The sequence below is a fragment of the Triticum dicoccoides genome, chromosome 5B (genome assembly GCF_002162155.2).
Source record: "Triticum dicoccoides isolate Atlit2015 ecotype Zavitan chromosome 5B, WEW_v2.0, whole genome shotgun sequence".
In the NCBI taxonomy this organism is placed as follows: Eukaryota; Viridiplantae; Streptophyta; class Magnoliopsida; order Poales; family Poaceae; genus Triticum; species Triticum dicoccoides.
Window position 1 is genome coordinate 132,849,695 of NC_041389.1, and position 18,666 is coordinate 132,868,360.

General features: G+C 47.5%; 3 protein-coding genes and 1 non-coding gene across 9 annotated transcripts; 2 read left to right on the top strand and 2 right to left on the bottom strand.

Annotated features, from left to right (window-relative positions):
• Positions 1 to 7,870: 7,870 nt before the first annotated feature.
• On the top strand, positions 7,871 to 13,346 carry LOC119307810 (eukaryotic translation initiation factor 5B-like). 6 transcript variants are annotated; one of them, XM_037583900.1, is made up of 7 exons: positions 7,871 to 8,149; positions 10,446 to 10,943; positions 11,679 to 12,285; positions 12,367 to 12,467; positions 12,551 to 12,631; positions 12,716 to 12,843; positions 12,918 to 13,346. In XM_037583900.1, the coding sequence occupies exons 2-7, from the start codon at positions 10,515 to 10,517 to the stop codon at positions 13,042 to 13,044; spliced, it is 1,473 nt and encodes a 490-aa protein (XP_037439797.1). In that variant the 5' UTR covers positions 7,871 to 8,149; positions 10,446 to 10,514; the 3' UTR covers positions 13,045 to 13,346. The 6 variants fall into 6 exon arrangements, with proteins under 6 accessions (XP_037439797.1, XP_037439798.1, XP_037439800.1 ...); XM_037583901.1 differs by having other exon boundaries at positions 10,449 to 10,943; XM_037583903.1 differs by having other exon boundaries at positions 7,871 to 8,144.
• A 191-nt stretch (positions 13,347 to 13,537) lies between these two features.
• On the bottom strand, positions 13,538 to 13,609 carry TRNAP-AGG. Its single transcript has one exon. It is a non-coding gene; the product is annotated as a tRNA-Pro (tRNA).
• Positions 13,610 to 13,719: 110 nt separating this feature from the next.
• On the top strand, positions 13,720 to 16,791 carry LOC119307813 (cytochrome c oxidase subunit 5C). Its single transcript, XM_037583906.1, has 2 exons — positions 13,720 to 13,847; positions 16,299 to 16,791. The coding sequence occupies exon 2, from the start codon at positions 16,331 to 16,333 to the stop codon at positions 16,520 to 16,522; it is 192 nt and encodes a 63-aa protein (XP_037439803.1). The 5' UTR covers positions 13,720 to 13,847; positions 16,299 to 16,330; the 3' UTR covers positions 16,523 to 16,791.
• A 760-nt stretch (positions 16,792 to 17,551) lies between these two features.
• On the bottom strand, positions 17,552 to 18,660 carry LOC119307814 (ocs element-binding factor 1-like). Its single transcript, XM_037583908.1, has one exon. The coding sequence runs from the start codon at positions 18,322 to 18,324 to the stop codon at positions 17,851 to 17,853; it is 474 nt and encodes a 157-aa protein (XP_037439805.1). The 5' UTR covers positions 18,325 to 18,660; the 3' UTR covers positions 17,552 to 17,850.
• Between the last annotated feature and the right edge of the window lie 6 nt (positions 18,661 to 18,666).

The following is an 18,666-nucleotide window of genomic DNA, read 5'->3' on the forward strand; positions in this document are numbered from 1 at the left end:
CAACAGAGAAAAAGTTGTGGCACTCACAAGAGGCACAAATGATGTTGACAATCAGCAGATTCCAGCAGTTCATATCACATAGCAGTTTTGCAACAAATATTAAGGCATCAATATGAACATGAACATGCATGCAAACTACTCCATCATGAAGAGCACTCTGAGATGAACATTTTGACATATTATGCATGCAAATCGGAGCACCGAGCATCAAGTTATGGCATGTCAAACATATGCACTTGATGTTGAAAATCTGGGACGACCAATTTATACCTAGCGAAAAAACTGGACGACGGGATCCCAGGGACGAGTCGGTGCGGGATCGGGGGCGTGTTTGGTTTGACGGTCAGGGCCTGGGCTGGACGTGGTTGTCCTGATCTGGACGGGCCGCGGGTCAACGGCGGCGGCGCGACCGCAGGAGCTCCGGCGAGCGACGTGGAGTGCGGGGACGGGGAGATACGAGGAGGCCGGATCCATTTCCGGTGGCGGTGTGGTCAGGCGGTGATGGCGTCTAGTGCGACGGCGGCGGCGGTTCCCTGTACGCAACACAGAGTAAGAAAGAGAGGGAGGGAGATCGTGAGAGAGATGACGGGAGGAAGGAGAAGGGGGTCACGGGCAGGGGAGGCGGCGCTTGGTCGCCGGCAGGGTCGCGGGAGGCGTGGGCGATGGGAGGCTCGGGGCTGCGGGATGCTCCAGGGAGCCTCGGGCGAACGGCGGCGGGATCCGGGCCTCGCTGGCCTCAGATGGGCTCTAGCGGGCCCGTGGCGGACGGGGCGCTGGAGGGGCATGTGGCCGCCCCTGGTTGGCTCCGGGCGGCTGGGACGGCGGCGCTGACCCGTTGGACGGCGCCAAGTGGCAGTGGGGGAGAGGGCCGATGCAGAATTTGAGGAGGTAGGTAGGTGGCTGCGGCAGGAGGTAGGGGAAGGGTAGGGTTAGCCAAATTTGGCATGGGGGTATATATATATGGAAGTGGGCTAGGGTTAGGGGGTTTAGGGGGGGGGGTTGGAGCCCTACGATCTCGATCGGATGGTTCCAGACGTGAGGGGGGGTTAGGCTGGGCCTAGGAGGGATTAGTGGGCTGTGAAGAGAGGGCTTGGGCTGAGGGGAGAGAAGAGAAGTGCAGCCCGACGGCAGTTTCGAAGACCGAAACGTCCGACGAAGGTACCGGCAGTGGTACCGCTATATGTTTAACGGTTGGGCTATCAAACGGACTTCGAATGCGACGAAACTTGGCAGGTGGCCTACCTACACTATAATAAGACCGCATGCCAACTTTCACCCCATTCCGAGAACATTTTTATGCCGCTTATAAAAATAATATTTCGGGGGTGCCGTGGGCGCGTGCGGGTGTGTCTGGGCTCTGAATGGACAACGGAGAGAAACGGGGAAGACCCGAACGGATGCAAGTTTTAAAAAACATGCAGATGAAATGCACATGATGACATGGCAAAATGCAACACGCAAACAAATGACATGGCAACAACGACGAATGACTGGAAGACACCTGGCGCATCGGACTCGGGGCGTTACAGCTTGTCCAAGGAAGGGCAGCACCCAAACACCGGTCCACCCACATATCAGATTATCAAAGTAACAAACGCGAATCATATGAGCGTGATAAAAAGTAGCTTGACGATAATTCCCATGTGTCCTCGGGAGCGTTTTCATTCATATAAGAATTTGTCCAGGCTTGTCCTTAGCTACAAAAAGGATTGGGCCACCTTGCTGCATCTTATTTATTTTTGTTACTTGTTACCTGTTATGAATTATCTTATCACAAAACTATATGTTATCGACAATTTCAGTGCTTGTAGAAAATACCTTACTGAAAACCGCTTGTCATTTCCTTCTGTTCCTCTTTGGGGTTAACACTCTTACTTATCGAAAGGACTACGATAGATCCCCTACACTTGTGGGTCATCAAGTTAGCGTGTGCCCAATTCTGGTTCATCGCAGGGTGCGTCTTTCATTCAGGTAGTGGATTTGTCAGTCTCGGGTTGTGTTCGCGACCATGAGATTCCAGGTGTGCTTGGAGCTTGAAGGAACCCCCCCCCCCCGCTTGGGAGCTGGATGTGGTTGAGAGGCTGCTGGGGGCGTCTGCATCATCGAGGCTGTTGCGCCAGAGACGTCCTCGCGCGACAACATGGACTCGTTCAAGCTTACGGTGTGGATGGCAGACCCGGAGAGCATCCCTACTCGGCAGTGGCTGGCTATTCCAGAGCCGGAGGAGCAGAGGCAGATGCACCAGCCAAAGACGCTGCAGTATAAGATTCTTATCCACCTGGACGCGGTCACCTCCTTCCCGGATGGCGATGAGCGATGGTTCCTTGGCAGGTCATCGAGCAGTGGGCTGAGTGCTATCCCGGATTCGAAGCCGAGCATGAGGGGCGGTTCATCAACAAGGCGTTTTGGGTGGTAGTTTGGAGTGCGTGATCTGTGCGGAGACAACATCCATGGGCACGGTGGTGTCGATCAGGGCGGCCGGCATGTCGCCAGTGCGGGCACGGACGCGCCGCCGGGCTCGGCGGGATGGAGGATTCCTCCCATGGTGACCGAAAAGCACCAGTCGTGCATGGGGCCCGCCACGCACGTCATGGATAGGCTGACGACTCGGGTGTCGGCTTTTGACCGGATTGGAGGGAGGACGGGGTTTGGAGGGCCAGTTCAAATTTTGAACTCACCACGTGCCAGCAGCCAGGGCACTGATCAGTTGCAGTCTCGGGATGGGGCTCCAATCATTGGGCCTTCGGTGGGAGGCGGGGAGGAGATGACGGTTGGGCATGGACAGGGGGATGGGATTCCCAAGATGGCTGCGCCGGGTGATGAGAGCCACGCGCTCGACCCGATGGAGAAGGGGGCCACCACTGCGGCAGTTGGTGGCCAATTGGAGGCAATGGTAGTGGGTGCCACCACTACGGATGTGGGCAATCCCGAGGAGGCCCGGGATGGCGTGTCTGTCACGTGCTCTCCCACGATCGAGCCGAGGCATGTGGGGGCCGGGATTGAGACGTTGCTCTCCTCGACGATGGTGCCGGCCAACCAGAGGTGGGCTGATCAGGTGGAGCCCGCAGAGGTGGGGGCTGCTCTGGATAAGGACGCGACCGGATCGCACCTGAGGCCAATAATGCTGTCATGTGCCTTGTGGGATGCATGTGGTGGGGGCCAGCTCCTTGGGGATGACAGCCTATGCGGTCTCGGCAGATGGGGCCGTGCTAGAGGGCCGAGGTTGTTGTTCATGGCGGGCCCTGTAGATGGGAATCATGCACATGCAACCGGCATGCAGATCCCTAGGGACGTAGTTGCTACAGGAGCTCTAAGGGTGCGTTCTGAGCAGCCGAGTGTCTTGGATTCTGGTGCGCTAGTCGTTCCGGTCGAGGAAGGAGGGGGCATGACAGGACCTGAGGCTCAAGCATATGCGAAGATGAAGTGGTTTTGCTCCCAACTGGTGAAGAAGCTCGCCCCACCCCTGTTCAGAGAAGTGTAGGCCACGTCCTTGCGCCCAGATGCGAATCCGTTCACGCCTCGTCGAACCACGCGTGGCTCCAAGAGAGCACCGGAGAGCAAAGGCAATAGAGTCACACAAGCGGAAAACGTCCTTATGAAGGCACTTGGTCTGGTTCCAGCGGACTTGGAGGTGGATGACGCCATGGTCATCGAGTTACAGGAGCTGTTTGACTCGCCGCTAAGGGAACAACATGTGAAGGTGATCGCCGCTTTGTTCGGCAAGGTGGTGCCATCGCGGGAGGAGCTTAGGGCAAGCGAGTGCACGATGATCACAGCGGCCTAGTGTGGCCAGGAAGGTGGTGTGCTGTTAGCTGTTTCCATGGATCTACACCCACAAGTGTTGTGCTGGAACGTGAGAGGCCTCAACAATCCAGCCAAGAGGAAGGCAGTTAGGGAGTTTGTGGTGGCAGCCAGAGTTAACATAGTGTGTCTTCAAGAGACTAAGCTAAATGTAATTGACCGTTTCATGGCTATGCAATGCATTGGTTCATCTTTGGACGGCTTTGTTTATTCGCCGGCGTCTGACACTAGAGGGGGTATTTTGCTAGCATGGGATAGCATGGTCATGGATGTGGACAATTTTGCATACGATGCCAACTTCATAACAGGGCAAGTGCACAATAGAGACGGTTCGGACTGGTGGTTTTCTATGGTCTACGAGCCACAAGACGATGCGCCAAAGCGGAAATTTCTAAGGGATCTGCAGGCTAGACGTACGACTTGTCATGGGTCGTGGATGGTGTTGGGGGACTTTAACATGGTCCTTAGAGCTGGGGAGAAGAACAACAACAATCTCAATAGGCATGTCATGGGCAAATTCCGAGAGTTTGTTGATGACAATGAGTTGAAAGAGGTATACATGCATGGGAGAAGATTCACATGGTCGAATGAGCGGGACAACCCGGTAATGACCAAGATCGATAGGGTTTTGGTGTCGGTGGATTGGGAACTCTCTTTCCTGGATAACCTTCTTCAAGCTCTTTCCACTAACGTGTCTGATCATGCACCTTTGCACATCTCGACGTCGGCGCCATTCTGCCCCAAGCGGGGATTCCGTTTTGAAACTTTTTGGATGAATCTTGAGGGGTTTGAGCAGGTTGTTAGAGAGGCCTGGGTATGCGACCCCGCGATTGTTGACCCTTACAAAAGGTTGGACGCACTTATGCGCAATACAACTACTGCCTTGCAAGCCTGGGGGCAGCGGAAAGTTGGCAATATCAAAGTCCAAATGGCGATCGCCAACTATGTGATCAGGAAGATGGATAGAGCGCAAGAAGGAAGGCTGCTAACGCCGGAAGAGCTGTGGCTGATGAGAACTTTGAAGTTGGCGCTACTAGGGCATGCCTCGCTGGAGAGAACGATCGAGCGCCAGCGTTCTAGACTGAGATGGATCCATGAAGGGGATGCCAACACCAAGCTATTCCAGGCAGTGGCGAATGGGCGTAGGACCAAGAACTTCATACCCCATATCAAGCACAATGGCGAAATCATCACGGAACAACAGAGAAAAGAAGAGATCTTTGGGGAGGCCTATGAGCGGCTGCTTGTCTCGGCGAAGGAGAGAGAGGCTGATCTGGATATGAGTTTCATTGGCATGAAGGCTAGCAATCTCCAGGAGCTCGAGATGATCTTCACCGAGGAAGAAGCATGGAGCACCATCAAAGAGCTGCCTGCTGACCGCGCACCCGGCCCGGATGGGTTTACAACCGAGTTCTACAAGCATGCCTGGCCGATTATTAAACATGACATCATGGCTGTCTTGCTCAAGTTGTTTGTGGAAGATGGGAGAGGCTTTGGGAAGCTTAATCGAGCTCAGATCATTCTTATCCCTAAGAGGTCAGATGCTGAGGAGATCGGTGACTATAGACCCATTAGCCTCACACATAGTGCAGCCAAGCTTTTTGCTAAGATGCTGGCTAACCGGGCGAGGAGAAGGATGAAGGATATCATGGAGGTCAACCAATCAGCATTCATCAGGGGCAGAAACTTGCACGATAACTTCCTGCTTGTGAGACAGATTGCTAGGAAGATACATGCCCGGAAGGAGCAAGGAGTGTTCTTGAAGTTGGACATTACCAGGGCTTTTGATTCGCTAACTTGGCATTTTCTCTTTGAGGTCATGCGTAGCAAAGGGTTTGGAAGAAAATGGATGGCATGGATTGCTATCTTGCTGCGGACAACTAACACGAAGGTGGTAGTCAATGGAGTGCCGGGCAAAAGTTTTGTCCATGAAAAAGGCCTTCGTCAAGGGGATCCCGTCTCGCTGCTTCTATTTGTGATCGCCATTGACGCGCTGACTAAAACCATTGCTAAGGCCACGGAGGAGGGAGTGCTCAGCTTGTTCACGGGCGTCCAGGCCACGCAACGCCTCTTGGTGTTTGCTGATGACGTGGCGCTTTTCATCAAGCGGACTCTAGGTGATCTAGACTATGTACACAACATTCTGCACATCTTTGGGACTGCCTCGGGTCTGCATGTAAACTACAACAAGTCCTCGGCCATTGTCATCAGGGGCGGGCAATGCGAGCAGCAAAAGAGTCGCATCCATGCTGAACTGCAACATTGGCGAATTCCCTTGCAAGTACCTAGGATTACAACTCGCCATCAAGCAACTCACGAGAGCTCAATGGCAACCTATGCTGAACGCTGCCAAGAACTTTATTCCGGCGTGGCAGAAGGGGCTTATTCAGAAGCCAGGAAGACTAATCCTGGTCAAGTCAATGGTTGCGGCAAGACCCATCCACCACTTCATGGTCATGGATGCCCCAAATTGGGTGTTTGAGGAAATCAATCAATGGATGCGTGCTTTTTTCTGGGCTGGCAAAGACAAGGTGAACGGAGGTCAATGCCTCGTGGCATGGAACACAATCTGTAGACCGACATGTTTTGGGGGCCTGGGCATTCCGGATCTGCAGGTACACGCCCTTGCTCTCAGAGTGCGGTGGGAGTGGCTCCATAGGATGGACCCGGCAAGGCCATGGTAGGGAATCAAGATGGTAGAAGACAAGGAAGCACGTCAGGTTTTTGATAGTCTTGTGAGGATCCAGGTAGGAGATGGAGACAAAGTTCTGTTTTGGAGAGATAGATGGATCCACGGTTTCGCCATCAAGGATATTCCGCCAATGATATACGGACTCGTGGCCAAACGCACGAGAAACAGAAGGACAGTCGGGCAGGCAATGGACGAGGGAAGTTGGGTACAAGACGTGGGAGGAGAATTATCTTTTACGGCTCACATGCAGCTCATGCATCTTAACCACGCCATCCATTCGGTCCAACGCGAGGAGAACCTGTCGGATACTTTTACCTGGCCGTGTGACCCCTCTGGCACATATACTACCAGATCTACTTACCGGAGGTTGTGTACGCGTATGGAAAGGGCACCGTACAGTGCATGTATCTGGCGGAGTTGGGCACCTCTCAAGTGCAAGCTCTTCGCTTGGCTAGCGGTGCAGCATAGGTTGTGGACCTTTGACCGGCGTGCGAGACATGGATTGCAAGATCATCCTTCGGCTTGCTACACTTGCAACCAGGACGAGGACAACGTCGAGCACATTCTCATCAAATGTGGGTACGCACGGGAAGTGTGGGAAGGGTGCCTTGATCATCTCAATCTGGCGACCGCTAGGCCGACCCATGAGGAAACCTTCCTTGAGTGGTGGCTGCATGCAAGAGCGAATTTCCACAAAGCGGACAAACAAGGTTTTGATACTTTCACATTAGCGGTGGCATGGTCTTTGTGGAAGCAATGGAACGCAAGAGTGTTCGATAGGGCCAACCAAGTAAAGACGGCGCAGGAACTAAATACTATGATCATCAACGAGCTTGCCAAGTGGAAGCGGGCGGGAGTCGGAGTAGGAGGTTTAAGTCGGTTTGTAAGAGAGTAGGCTTGTAGTTTTTGGAGTAGGAGTAGTGTGGCTCTTAACGTGTGTTGATGTTCGCATTGACCGATGAATCTTGTACAGATTCTTGCTGCCTTCTATAAAATTATGGTACGCTTTTGACGTACTCTCGAGAAAAAAAGCCTCCATAATATTCTTCCGTAGATCGCGCGCGTGCAAAGCTAGCTACCTAAAGTAGCTTTATTTATTTATTTATTTATTGTGTGAGTCAGACCGGTTTTCAAGCATATTTTGCTTTTGGTTCAAATTTTGTCCCCTTCTCCTTAACTGTGTGTCACGCTCCGTCACTGCTAAATACACTCATTTTAAGAAACAAATAATATGGATCGGAGAGAGTATTATTTTCAGGTTCGCGTCACTTTAATGTAACTCCCTATTCAAACAGGAAATAAAAATGTTTACAATGGTTTCTTTTTCTCGGGGACAGATAAAGATCTTCCGGGGCGAGAAGTTTACGAAGCTCCAAACGGGCCCTGCCCCTGCGCCCCTGCCGCTGCCGCTGCCGCTCGCGGTTGAACCCGTGGAACTTCGTCTTTCTCGTCTCCCCCAAATCGACGAGCAGGGCGAGCGGAATTCTAGGGCGAGCTCTCCCCCTCCCCCTCCATCCCCACTCGCCAAGGCGCCCAGCGGCCAGGCCGTTTCCTCCGGCCCTCCTCCCGGCCCTCCTCCCGGCCCCGAATTTCCATCCCGACTTCCCAGTCCTCGGATCTCCCGCCAGCCATCTGGTCGCTCCCAAAGTGAGTAAGGTCTCATCCGACTTTCTCTTCCTGCCAAGCCCTCTCCTCCCCTCCCGTCTCCTTATTCGTTTGGTAGTAGTCGCTACATACACCTTGTTCCTTGCGTTTCAAGGTGCTAGGGCTAATGTAATTTACCAACAAATCTAGGTGCGTATGCTGCTTTGGCGGAGGAAGTATTTAGAAACGACCTTATCACAAAATTACGAGTGTATAAACAGGTGGTTGGTCCTGATCTTCAGGAATTCCCGTCGGGTGATAATATTTCTAGGTTGTCCGAGGATGATCATCTTCGGGATTTCATTTTTTGCTAGGTTGTTCACCAATAAAATTATAAGTGTCTAAACAAGTTGTTTGCTAGGAATTCCAAGGACGATTCACTTTGGCGTGTCATTTTTTGCTAGGTTGTTCACGAATTGAATTACTGGTGATTGATTTGTGTGCAGTAATATTGTTTTTCTGTTTGACTTCGATTCAAGTAATTAGCAGCAAGCAGTACAAAATCATGATTTTCTTTATGAGACTATGACAACCGATCCGTGAGACTTGTCTTCATCCTTGAGGCTGAGGGGGGAGGACATGAGCAGGGAGAGCATCGGATTTATTTTACTCCTTAGTCTTCTAAGTTTAGCGAAATGTTGTTCAGTGTCTTAATTTTTTGATCAACTCTTCCATTCTAAATGTTTTGATAGGGGATACATCATTGAGTTTCTTTTAACATTGTTGCTGTATCTCAGTTTTACCACCAGCTATTGTTATGTTCTGCACTGCAGTTAACTAGCTAACCATTCCTATTGTCCTTTAGCACCGTAATTTTTTCCCATAATTCAGTTGTGTTAATCAGCACAGAACTACCTGATACCTATCCATTAGGTTATTATAGCTAACCACCTGATGCTGACTGAACTTGATATTACATTATTGTTGCAATTGTGAAGAAGATATGTTGCAATTGTAAAGTAGCTAAAAAAGTTAATTGTTGCATTTGTGAAAAAGATATGTTACAATTGTAAAGTAGCTAAGAAACGACTGTTATGCTGCTTTGCGGAGGAAGTATTTAGAAATGACCTTATTACAAAATTAAGAGTGTCTAAAGTCTAAACAAGTTGTTGGTCCTGATCTTTAGGAATTCTCGTTGGTTAATAATATTTCTAGGTTGTCCAGGATGATCAACTTTGCGGTTTCACTTCTTGCTTGTTTGCAAATAAAATTAAAAGTGTCTAAACAAGTTGCTTGCTAGGAATTCAAGGACAATCAACTTTGGGGATTCGTTTTTTGCTCGGTTGTTCATGAATTGAATTACTGGTGATTGATTTGTGTGCAATAATATATTTTTCTGTTTGACTTTGATTCAAGTAATTATTCGTGAGACTCGTCTCCCTCTTTGAGGTTGATGGAGGAGAACATGAGCAGGGAGAGCATCGGATTTATTCTACTCCAAGTCTCCAACTCTAACTAAGTTTAGTGACATGTTCTTAAATGTCTTGTTAACACTGTTACTGACTTGTTGTGTATCTCAGTTTTACCACCAGCTATTTGTTATGTTCTGCATTGCAGTTGTGTTAGTTCAGTTACCTGATACCTATCCATTAGGTTATTAAAGCTAACTACCTGTTGCTGACTGAACTTGATGTTACCCTAATTTTTCTAATAGAAATAAACTCTAATTTAAAGATAAGTGATGATAATAAATTTCTAACCATGTTCCATGTCGTGTAAAGATTTATTTAAGTTGCGTACGCATAACAGTAGCTATTAACATTGGCTGGCTCAACTCTTGGAGTGGTCCTTTCACCTTGGCCATTCTCATTTCCACATGCCACACTTCATGGAGGTGTTCATCATCGCTGCTTGGAACGTTTGGTAGCCAAGAAATGCAAAGATCTCTGACATTGTTGTCCCTAACCTTACATCCTGGAAATCCTACTTAAGAATAGCTAAGGCGCCATTCAAGGTTTGGGTTTGCTCTCTAACCTGAATCTTATCTACATAAGTTTTGCTGTGCTTTGGATAGTTGTTGTGAACTCTTACTGTGGGGCCTCCCCTAGAGTTCTTAGTCAAAAAGAAAGGTGACACGAGCCATTAAAAATAATATTAAAAATCATATGTGTACTGTTATTATTCTTGTAAATTAATAACCTTTCCTATGAGTACCATTATTCTTGTAAATTAATTGCGGTGGTGCCAGCTTCACATTCTGTAGTCATAAGATGCATCATGCAATATATTTTCCCAACATATTTGACTTACACTCGACATTTTCAATAAAGACATGCTTTTGTTTATGTGTGTTGTCTTATTTGGTTAGAAGATCTGCTGGACCAGCACAACGAGGAGACCCAGGCCAGAGAGCAATCCTGCTGTGAAGTAGTCATCTATGTCATCTAGGAGTAATTCAAAGAGGCTGCCCTCAGATGACAATGTTGCCTCTGACGGAGGACTCCGACGTCGAGAGTTTTATCTGAATGGTCCTTCCCTGGACCGTGCTTCCAAGCGTATCACCGAGGGTGTTCTGTCCCCTCCCAACTTGAAAAACTCACATAAGAGCAAGGGGAGCCACCAGTTGCATTCTGAGGCATCAGGTAGTAACTCAAGAAAGGGTGAAAGCAATCATGGGATACATGTGTCAGCAGGGAATGATGATTTGTCAACCACGCAGAAACCAAGGAAAGTGAAGCTCAAAATTGGTGGAATCAGCCGGACCATACCGGCAAAACCAAACCCTGCCATACCAGATTCCAGGTCTTCAGCTGCAAAGCCTACACGGCCAGGAGATTCATTGCACCGGCAAAAGCATGGTAATCAGGTAAACAACAAGTGATCATATCTTTTGTTTCGTAGTGTACCTGAGACCTGAAAAGAAGGATCATTTTGACTGAACAGAAGAATTTGCTAGCTTGCTAAATTCAAGTTCTGCAAGGAAAACTGTTTGGTGTTATTAGGACATACACATGCAGTTTCTATCGAGATATTTCTTTTATCTCATAGTCTTGGCACTATAACTGTTCTGATTATACTCCCTCCGTTTTATTTACTCTGCATATTAGCTTTGATCCAAGTCAAATTTTATAAAGTTTGACCAAGTTTATAGAAAATGATACTCCCTCTGTAAAGAAATATAAGAGTGTTTAGATCACTATAGTATAAACTTTCACAATAACAAATACTCCCTCCGTCCCGAGTTACTTGTCTTAGATTTGTCTGTATCTAGACACGTTTTAGTGTTAGATACATCCGTATCTAGACAAATCTAAGACAAGTAATTTGAGACGGAGGTAATATGTAAGATGCGAAAATATATGCAATGATGATTCTAATGGTACTTATTTGGCACTGTGGATGTTAATAATTTTTTGTATAAACTTAGTCAAAGTTTACTAAATTTTACTTGAGACAAATCTAATATGCAGAGTAGATAAAAACGAAGGGAGTATTTTGCAAGTCATGATGTTGTGTCGGTTCTCCGCACGTGCTGTCCCTTTATTTGCTTCAAATTTCTATCCATAATTGATACCCAATTAAAACGATGAATTGTTTTCAGACTGAAGGTGCCAAAGATTCAAATAGGTTGCCCTCTTCTCAAGACAAGAAAACAAGAAAGCTGAGGAAAATTGAAGATACCTTGACTCCGGAACAACCTGCCAAGGTTCAGAGAGAAGCGTCTTCGGATCCTGTCCGGAAGAGTAGAAGGATTGCTAAGAAATCCAACTTGGACAGTGAATTAGATGAGGAATATGGTTTAAGTACTCCTGAAAATCATGGAGCTTCTAATGATAATGAGGGCCATATTCGTGAACCTAAAAACAAAGGAGGGAGTAACCCTAAGAAGAATGCTTCGAAGAAAGACCGGAGCAGGAGCACAGTTTATGAGGTTGATAATGATTTTGTTACACCCCAATCAAATAGAGATGGCAAGAAAAGGTCAAGAGATTCTACTGATGCTGATGAGGATAATGCAGAAGAGGAGCTGGCCTCTGATAATGAGCTTGAAGCTGAAAACAAGAAGCAGAAAGCAGTCACTCAATTGTCTGCCAGTGTTAAGAGTGAACCTCTCACAACGCGTCGCCGAGCCCTTCAATCATGGATGGATGGGAACAGCAACAGTACCATTGAGTTCCCCGATGGTTTACCAGCAGCTTCGTCAAGAAGTACATACTGCCTTGTTGCCTATTGTAACTTGACTGAAGTCTTGCGCTGATTTAATTTGAAACATTTTTCTGTGGCTCCAGGCAAGAAGGAAAAGCTCTCTGATGCTGAGATGCTCGCGAAGAAGGCTGAGGCTGCACAGCGGCGCAAGATGCAAGTGGAGAAAGCCACTAAAGAAAGCGAGGTTGGAGAAACATTTGCTTTCTCTCTTTTAAACTTCCTGGAGTAGGTTCAGTTCATAGGAGTTGTTAAAAGTGTTAACTGCAGGCTGAAGCTATAAGGAAAATACTGGGCCTGGACACCGAGAAGAAGAAAGAAGAGAGGAAGCAGAAGGAGCGAGAGGAGAAGGTCCATTGCATCATTTGATCATGCCCATGACACTCGCGTTTCTACTACCATTATCTTCTGACAGAATCATTCCTTGTTACTCAGGAGAAGGCAGCCAGAGCGCAAGAACTCGCCAGGAGCTCCATCCGGTGGGTCATGGGGCCCACAGGCACGGTGGTCACGTTCCCTGAAGAAGTAGGCCTCCCCAGTATCTTCAACTCCAAACCCTGCAGGTAACCAATCCTTGCATCCCTCCCCACATTTGAGAGATCAGATAACATGGTCTCACTTTGCCTTCATCACCCAGCTACCCTCCGCCGCGTGAGAAGTGTGCCGGACCGTCTTGCACGAACGCGTACCGGTACAGGGACTCGAAGCTGAAGCTCCCCCTGTGCAGCCTGGAGTGCTACAAAGCTGTCCGCGGGAGCGCTTGATTTTGAGGACGCCGGCCGGGGTGGCGTCAGAGCTCCCTATTTTCGCAGCCACATTCATTCATGCACCTTCAGAATAAGAGATTATCGTGGGCCAGTCCTGACGATGCAAATTTGTTCGTTGGTCGAATAAGCCAGTTACAAAATAGTTACACATAGCTCTGTGGGTAAAAGATTATCGTGTACTGCACCAGTTTGTTTTACTACACCATTGAGATGTACTGAACCAGTGATGTTACCGGATGATTTCTAAGTAGATATATTACACATACATATAGAGCAGACAGCAGACAAAGATACTTTTATTTTTCCTGGTGAGTTTTTTTTATACTCCCTTCGTCCCAAAATATGGTTGAAACACTTATTTTGGGACAGAAAAAGCATGTAATATAAACCGTGGTGCGTTCGTGTTTGTTTTTTTGGAAGCAAGAAACAAATGGCATTGCAAAAATGTGCAACAAACTTGCCACGTTGGCAAAGAAGCTAAAAATAAATGGGGGCATTCCGAGAATTGAACTCGGGACCTCTCGCACCCTAAGCGAGAATCATACCACTAGACCAAATGCCCTTTGGATGACAACAGAGATTAAACAACTCAAACATAGTGCTTGACTGGTGGGCATTCCGATGGGCCCGCGCACTCGCTCAGAGCCTCAGACCACCCGTGTGGACCGGGCCCGTCCGCAAATCTCAGCCCTTAAATGGGCGTTTCCGCAAAAACGCCATCTCCCGTAACAAATCGAAGAGTGGGTCTCTCTCTCGCGGCGGCGCAGGCGTCTCTCTCCTTCTCCTCCGGCGGCGGCAAGGTCAGACCCCTCTTCCCAAACCGCTCGAACCTGCTCCGTTCAATCGATCCCTCGGGTCTCCGTGTCCTGACGCACGGCTCGGTTCCTTCATGGCCTTCTCTCGGATCGGATCCTAGGTTTCCCCCCTCTAAATTGTTAGGAACCGTTCCAGATCTGGTCGCTCGGTGCCTGGATCATCCATTTCGCTGGGGCGGTCGACGGCATCGACCGACGGGCTAGAAATTTGGGATGTTGCGCGATGATTTAGGGGAGCATGATGCGTGTGATTTGCGAGGGGATATTTTTTTTTTGTGTGTGAATACGGCATCTTGTTCGTAACCACGGCGTGCGATGCCTCCATCCGCCATCCGGTGCCATATTTTTTGGCGATGTTTGTGTTCATAGACTTGTGATTTTTAGGCCTGTGCGATTTGGATTGGGAAATGGTGGCTAAGAAAGAAACATCGTTCGTTCCAATGAGATATGAATATGTATGTATCAGATTATATATCTGGGAATTAGGAGTTATCTTTTGGTGTGGTACCATCGCTGTTGCCTGTGGATCGTTTGGCTCAGTGCTATCCCTGACTAGCTCATATTCAGTTTTGATTTGAGGGCCATGCGATTTGGATTGGGAAATGGTGGCTAAGAAAGAAACATCGTTTGCTGCAATAAGATGTGAATATGTATCAGATGATATAATATATCTGGTAATTAGGAAGTATACTTTGGCGTGGTACCATCGCCGCTGCCTCTGGATGGTTTGGCTCAGTGTAATCCCTTACTAGCACATTATATGTTCACTAGTGTGTCATCATCGGTTTCACATATGAAGTTAGGTTTGCCATCTATTGCACTGTCGTAGCTTCTAAAATCCAATATCATTATTGAACCTGTTATCTTTTTGCTCAGCAATCTGCATCTTGTTCATGATTGTAATGTGACTTGTGTGGTTCTCGACTTTGCCATGCACATGAATGAGTGGTGTCGCGGGAGTGTGATTTTATTATTATTCTAGTTAATTCATATTCTTAGAGCAGCAATAATTTCTCTCTGCTGCACTTAGCACATTACAATTGTACATTGTCCTCTCATTTCATGTCAGCATAACTCTAGTAAGATTTGTCAAGTATCGTAGCGACTGTCTTATATTTGCATATGTTTTCATACGTGCAACTGTTGTGCTATCCGCGGTAACATTATAGGTTTTGTGAGGTATCAGTATTGCGAATAACCTGCTGATATGGCGCTCTATAAAATGCCATTAGTCTATGTGTGTGGGGTTCCAGCTGGTGTTGTGGTATTAGTTCCTTTATGAACGTATCAGCACAACCATATTGCCGTGTTGGTAGAGCTCATCTATTTTGATTACTTGGTTTGGCTTATATTCAATAGTATATGTTAGCTAGATTCATGTCCTTTCAGTATCCCAAAGCAGAAAAGTTCTTTTATTGATGAAGATGCTTATGTTCGAAGTAAGTCAACCCAAGTGCAAACTTACCATAGATCTCATCAAGTATACTTCTGTGGGTATTTTCTTTGATGGAAAAGATTTTTTAATTTTCTTAGTGATTTCTTGAATTTGAGTGAACCTGGTCTTGACTTATCTTGTAGTTTGTCTGTAACTTCTTAAATATGCATTGTGTTGAAGAAAATGACCTGTTGTGGCAATTATGATGCCGCCTTCTACAAGCCTAATGTTATTGTCCATCTTCTTTTGGCCGAGTGCTTCGTATGAAACAATGCATAATTTGAGTGGTGATTGTTGCATTTGCTAGGATGTTGATAATTTATGGTTAATCTGATGATGGGTGATAAGGAAGTTCCTCCCAACTAATTGCTTTGCCTCATTTATGCTTTATTGACTACGACGGTTGTGTCCTCTGTGCATGAGTGGCAGGTTAAGTGAAGGGTACACTGCATACATTTTTTGTTCTTGAAAGAAGCAATGATTGATGCTGAGGATGGAACCATTTATTGTGTCACATTTTTTCCCTGCTCCATCTTAAGATTCCTTTTTAAAAACTTGGGCGGTGGAATAGTATGATACTAGGATGTGCAAAAGCAGGGAGTTGACTCTTTTTGCAACTACTATTGTTCTCTAGAGAGGTTTTGAGGAGCAGTTGATGTATCAAAACCTCTTCTTCATACTCTACTGTTTGTGGATCATGCTGGTTTGACATAGCTGGGGTCACTAATTTTAGAACTCAAAATCTTGAAGTTCTTGATTCATATTTTAGTTCTTCCAGTCTAAACTCGGTTACGTCTTGAAAGTTTGTACTGACTTGTTTTTGTGCAATTAACCCAAGTGACCTTTGAACGCATGAAAAACCATATATCATGGCCTAATTGTTTTATGTTGTTTGCACATGCATGCCTGCATTTATTTAAAGTATCTTGCTGCCTTGGTGAAGATATGCTGTCACCATGTTCCCACGAAATCAGCTCACAGAATCTTCTCATTTTCTGCAGGCATTTTGGCATCTGAGCCCAACAGCTAGCAGATGGCAGGCGGCAGAGTTGCACATGCGACCCTCAAGGGGCCAAGCGTGGTGAAGGAGATCTTCATTGGACTCACCCTTGGGCTGGTTGCTGGTGGTATGTGGAAGATGCATCACTGGAACGAGCAGAGGAAGACCCGATCCTTCTACGACATGCTCGAGAAGGGGCAGATCAGCGTCGTTGTCGAGGAGTAGTTCTGAAGTGCTGAATCAGAAGTTCTACATCTCGAAGTCTTTTGTCATTTTGGTTTTGCCAGTAATTTCTGAAACTCTCTGGAGAGCATGACAGAGTGATTGCTGTGGAGATTGTCATGAAAATAAGCACACCACCATTTGAGAACATTGAACCATTTTGAATTTGCTTTCTGTCGTATCAAATATGTCTTGTCTCATATGTGTTGCAAACAAATTCAGGGATTGGAAGGCTTCCCTCTGACATGAATATGATTTAGATTTCACTGTCATCCTTTTGGAAGTGAGCTCACCTTTTTGGCTTAATGCAATGGTGGGATGCCTAACAAGCTACTCCTTGTGTTTGATATTATCATGAATGGAACAAGCACCATCATTATGACTTATAACTGGTGCTCTTCTATCTGGTGATGTCATTTGGTTCGGTCAAGATAAGTTTTTAAGGTTTTCCCTTGGCTTTCACCGTCGTTTTCATATGCGGTCATGAGTTTAGTTTTCTGATGACGGATCTCGTTCTGCTTGCTTACACTACCGTCATTAACCATTATTGCTTGATTACTGATCAAAGTTGATGATGTATATGCTGTTTCTTCCCTGTTGGAACAGGAACACATATCTTGATGGTTGTGACATGAGTTGTGACCTAGTACTATTTGATTCTTGTGACCTTGCTTTTGCCTCTGCAAAGGTTGGAATAGATGCAAGAAAATAAACAACATAGAACAGAGAGCTGTCGGACAGAATCCAGGAGGAACCTTGAAGCTGAAGATCTTTCTCTGCTTTTGAGCACTTGATGTTTCTCTGCACTCAAGGTGATTCGATGCCTTCCACCTTACTTGTGATTTGATATGAGCCCACAGATTTATACTGACTTAGTGTGGGCTCAGAAAACCATGTGAATCTACAAAACCGGCCAAACTATTCTTCATTCAATTCAACAAGAAACCAACATCCGGTGACCGTCGTAAAATCTGATCAAACACTTTGATTATTACTTGGAACACAGCAGAATCTACACTGAACACTGGAACCAAACATAATAACATGACATAGTAATAACATTAAATTATCACAAATTCACGATACATAGAACACAACCATACATAACCCTTATTACTGTTACATTACATAGGACATGGAGGAGGAGGAGGACGACGACGGACACTTACTGAAACATACTAATAAATAAACACAACATATAGCAGCAAACTACGCCTTGGTAATAATCCTCAAGGCAGCAGCCAAGTAGGGTAGATCTTCTTCCTCTTGCCAGCCACAGCTCATCTCCTACAGGGGATCCTCAATTATTGACCCAATCATCACCGGATCGATCAGTACTGGAGCATGTGCGTGGCGGTGGCGGCGATGGGCATGGCGTTGGCAGGGTATGGGATCTGCCACGGCCGTAGCAGGGGGTCGTCGGGCGGGCACTCCTCCTGGATGTCCATGGCGACGCCGCTGAACTCCTCCACGACGCGGAGCACCTGGTTGACGGAGCGCAGCCGGTCGCCGAGCTCGGCGGCGCGCGCCCGGAGCACGGTGTTCTCCTGGTCCACGCGCACGAACTGGCCGGTGATGTCGTTGGCGCGCGCCAGCACGCGCGCGTTCTCGGCCTTGAGGCGCGCCACCTCCTGCACCAGCTCGTCCAGGTGCTGCTGCTTCCGCAGCCGCGACCGCCGCGCCGACTCCCGGTTCGACAGCCGCCTCTTCTCCCGCCGGTTGTCCCCGGCCGCGAACGTCGCCCCCGAGTCGCCGTCCGAGCCCGACAGCCTCCCGCCTCCCGGCGACAGCGACGACGACGACATCTTGGCACCGAAATTACTACTGCTTGGCTACTACTGCTGATGATGATGATGCTGCTACCGTTCTTATTTATCACTTGTTGAAGCAGGAAAAGGAAGCGAGAAGAAGAAGAAGAAGAGAAAGAAAATAGTTTACTGCTAGCAACGGCGGATTTGAGAGGGCCAATTATGAAATCACATAAAAGTAGTAGAGGAAGACGACGGAGAAGGACTGGAGGAAGCAGCACCGGCGCAGGTGAGTGGCGATCTTCATAAAGCTCAGAGATTGCGCCTCAGCATGCCTGGACAAACCATGGCCAGCAAGAACCTCCAGCGCAGCAAAACCCAGAGATTTCAAGCGGAACA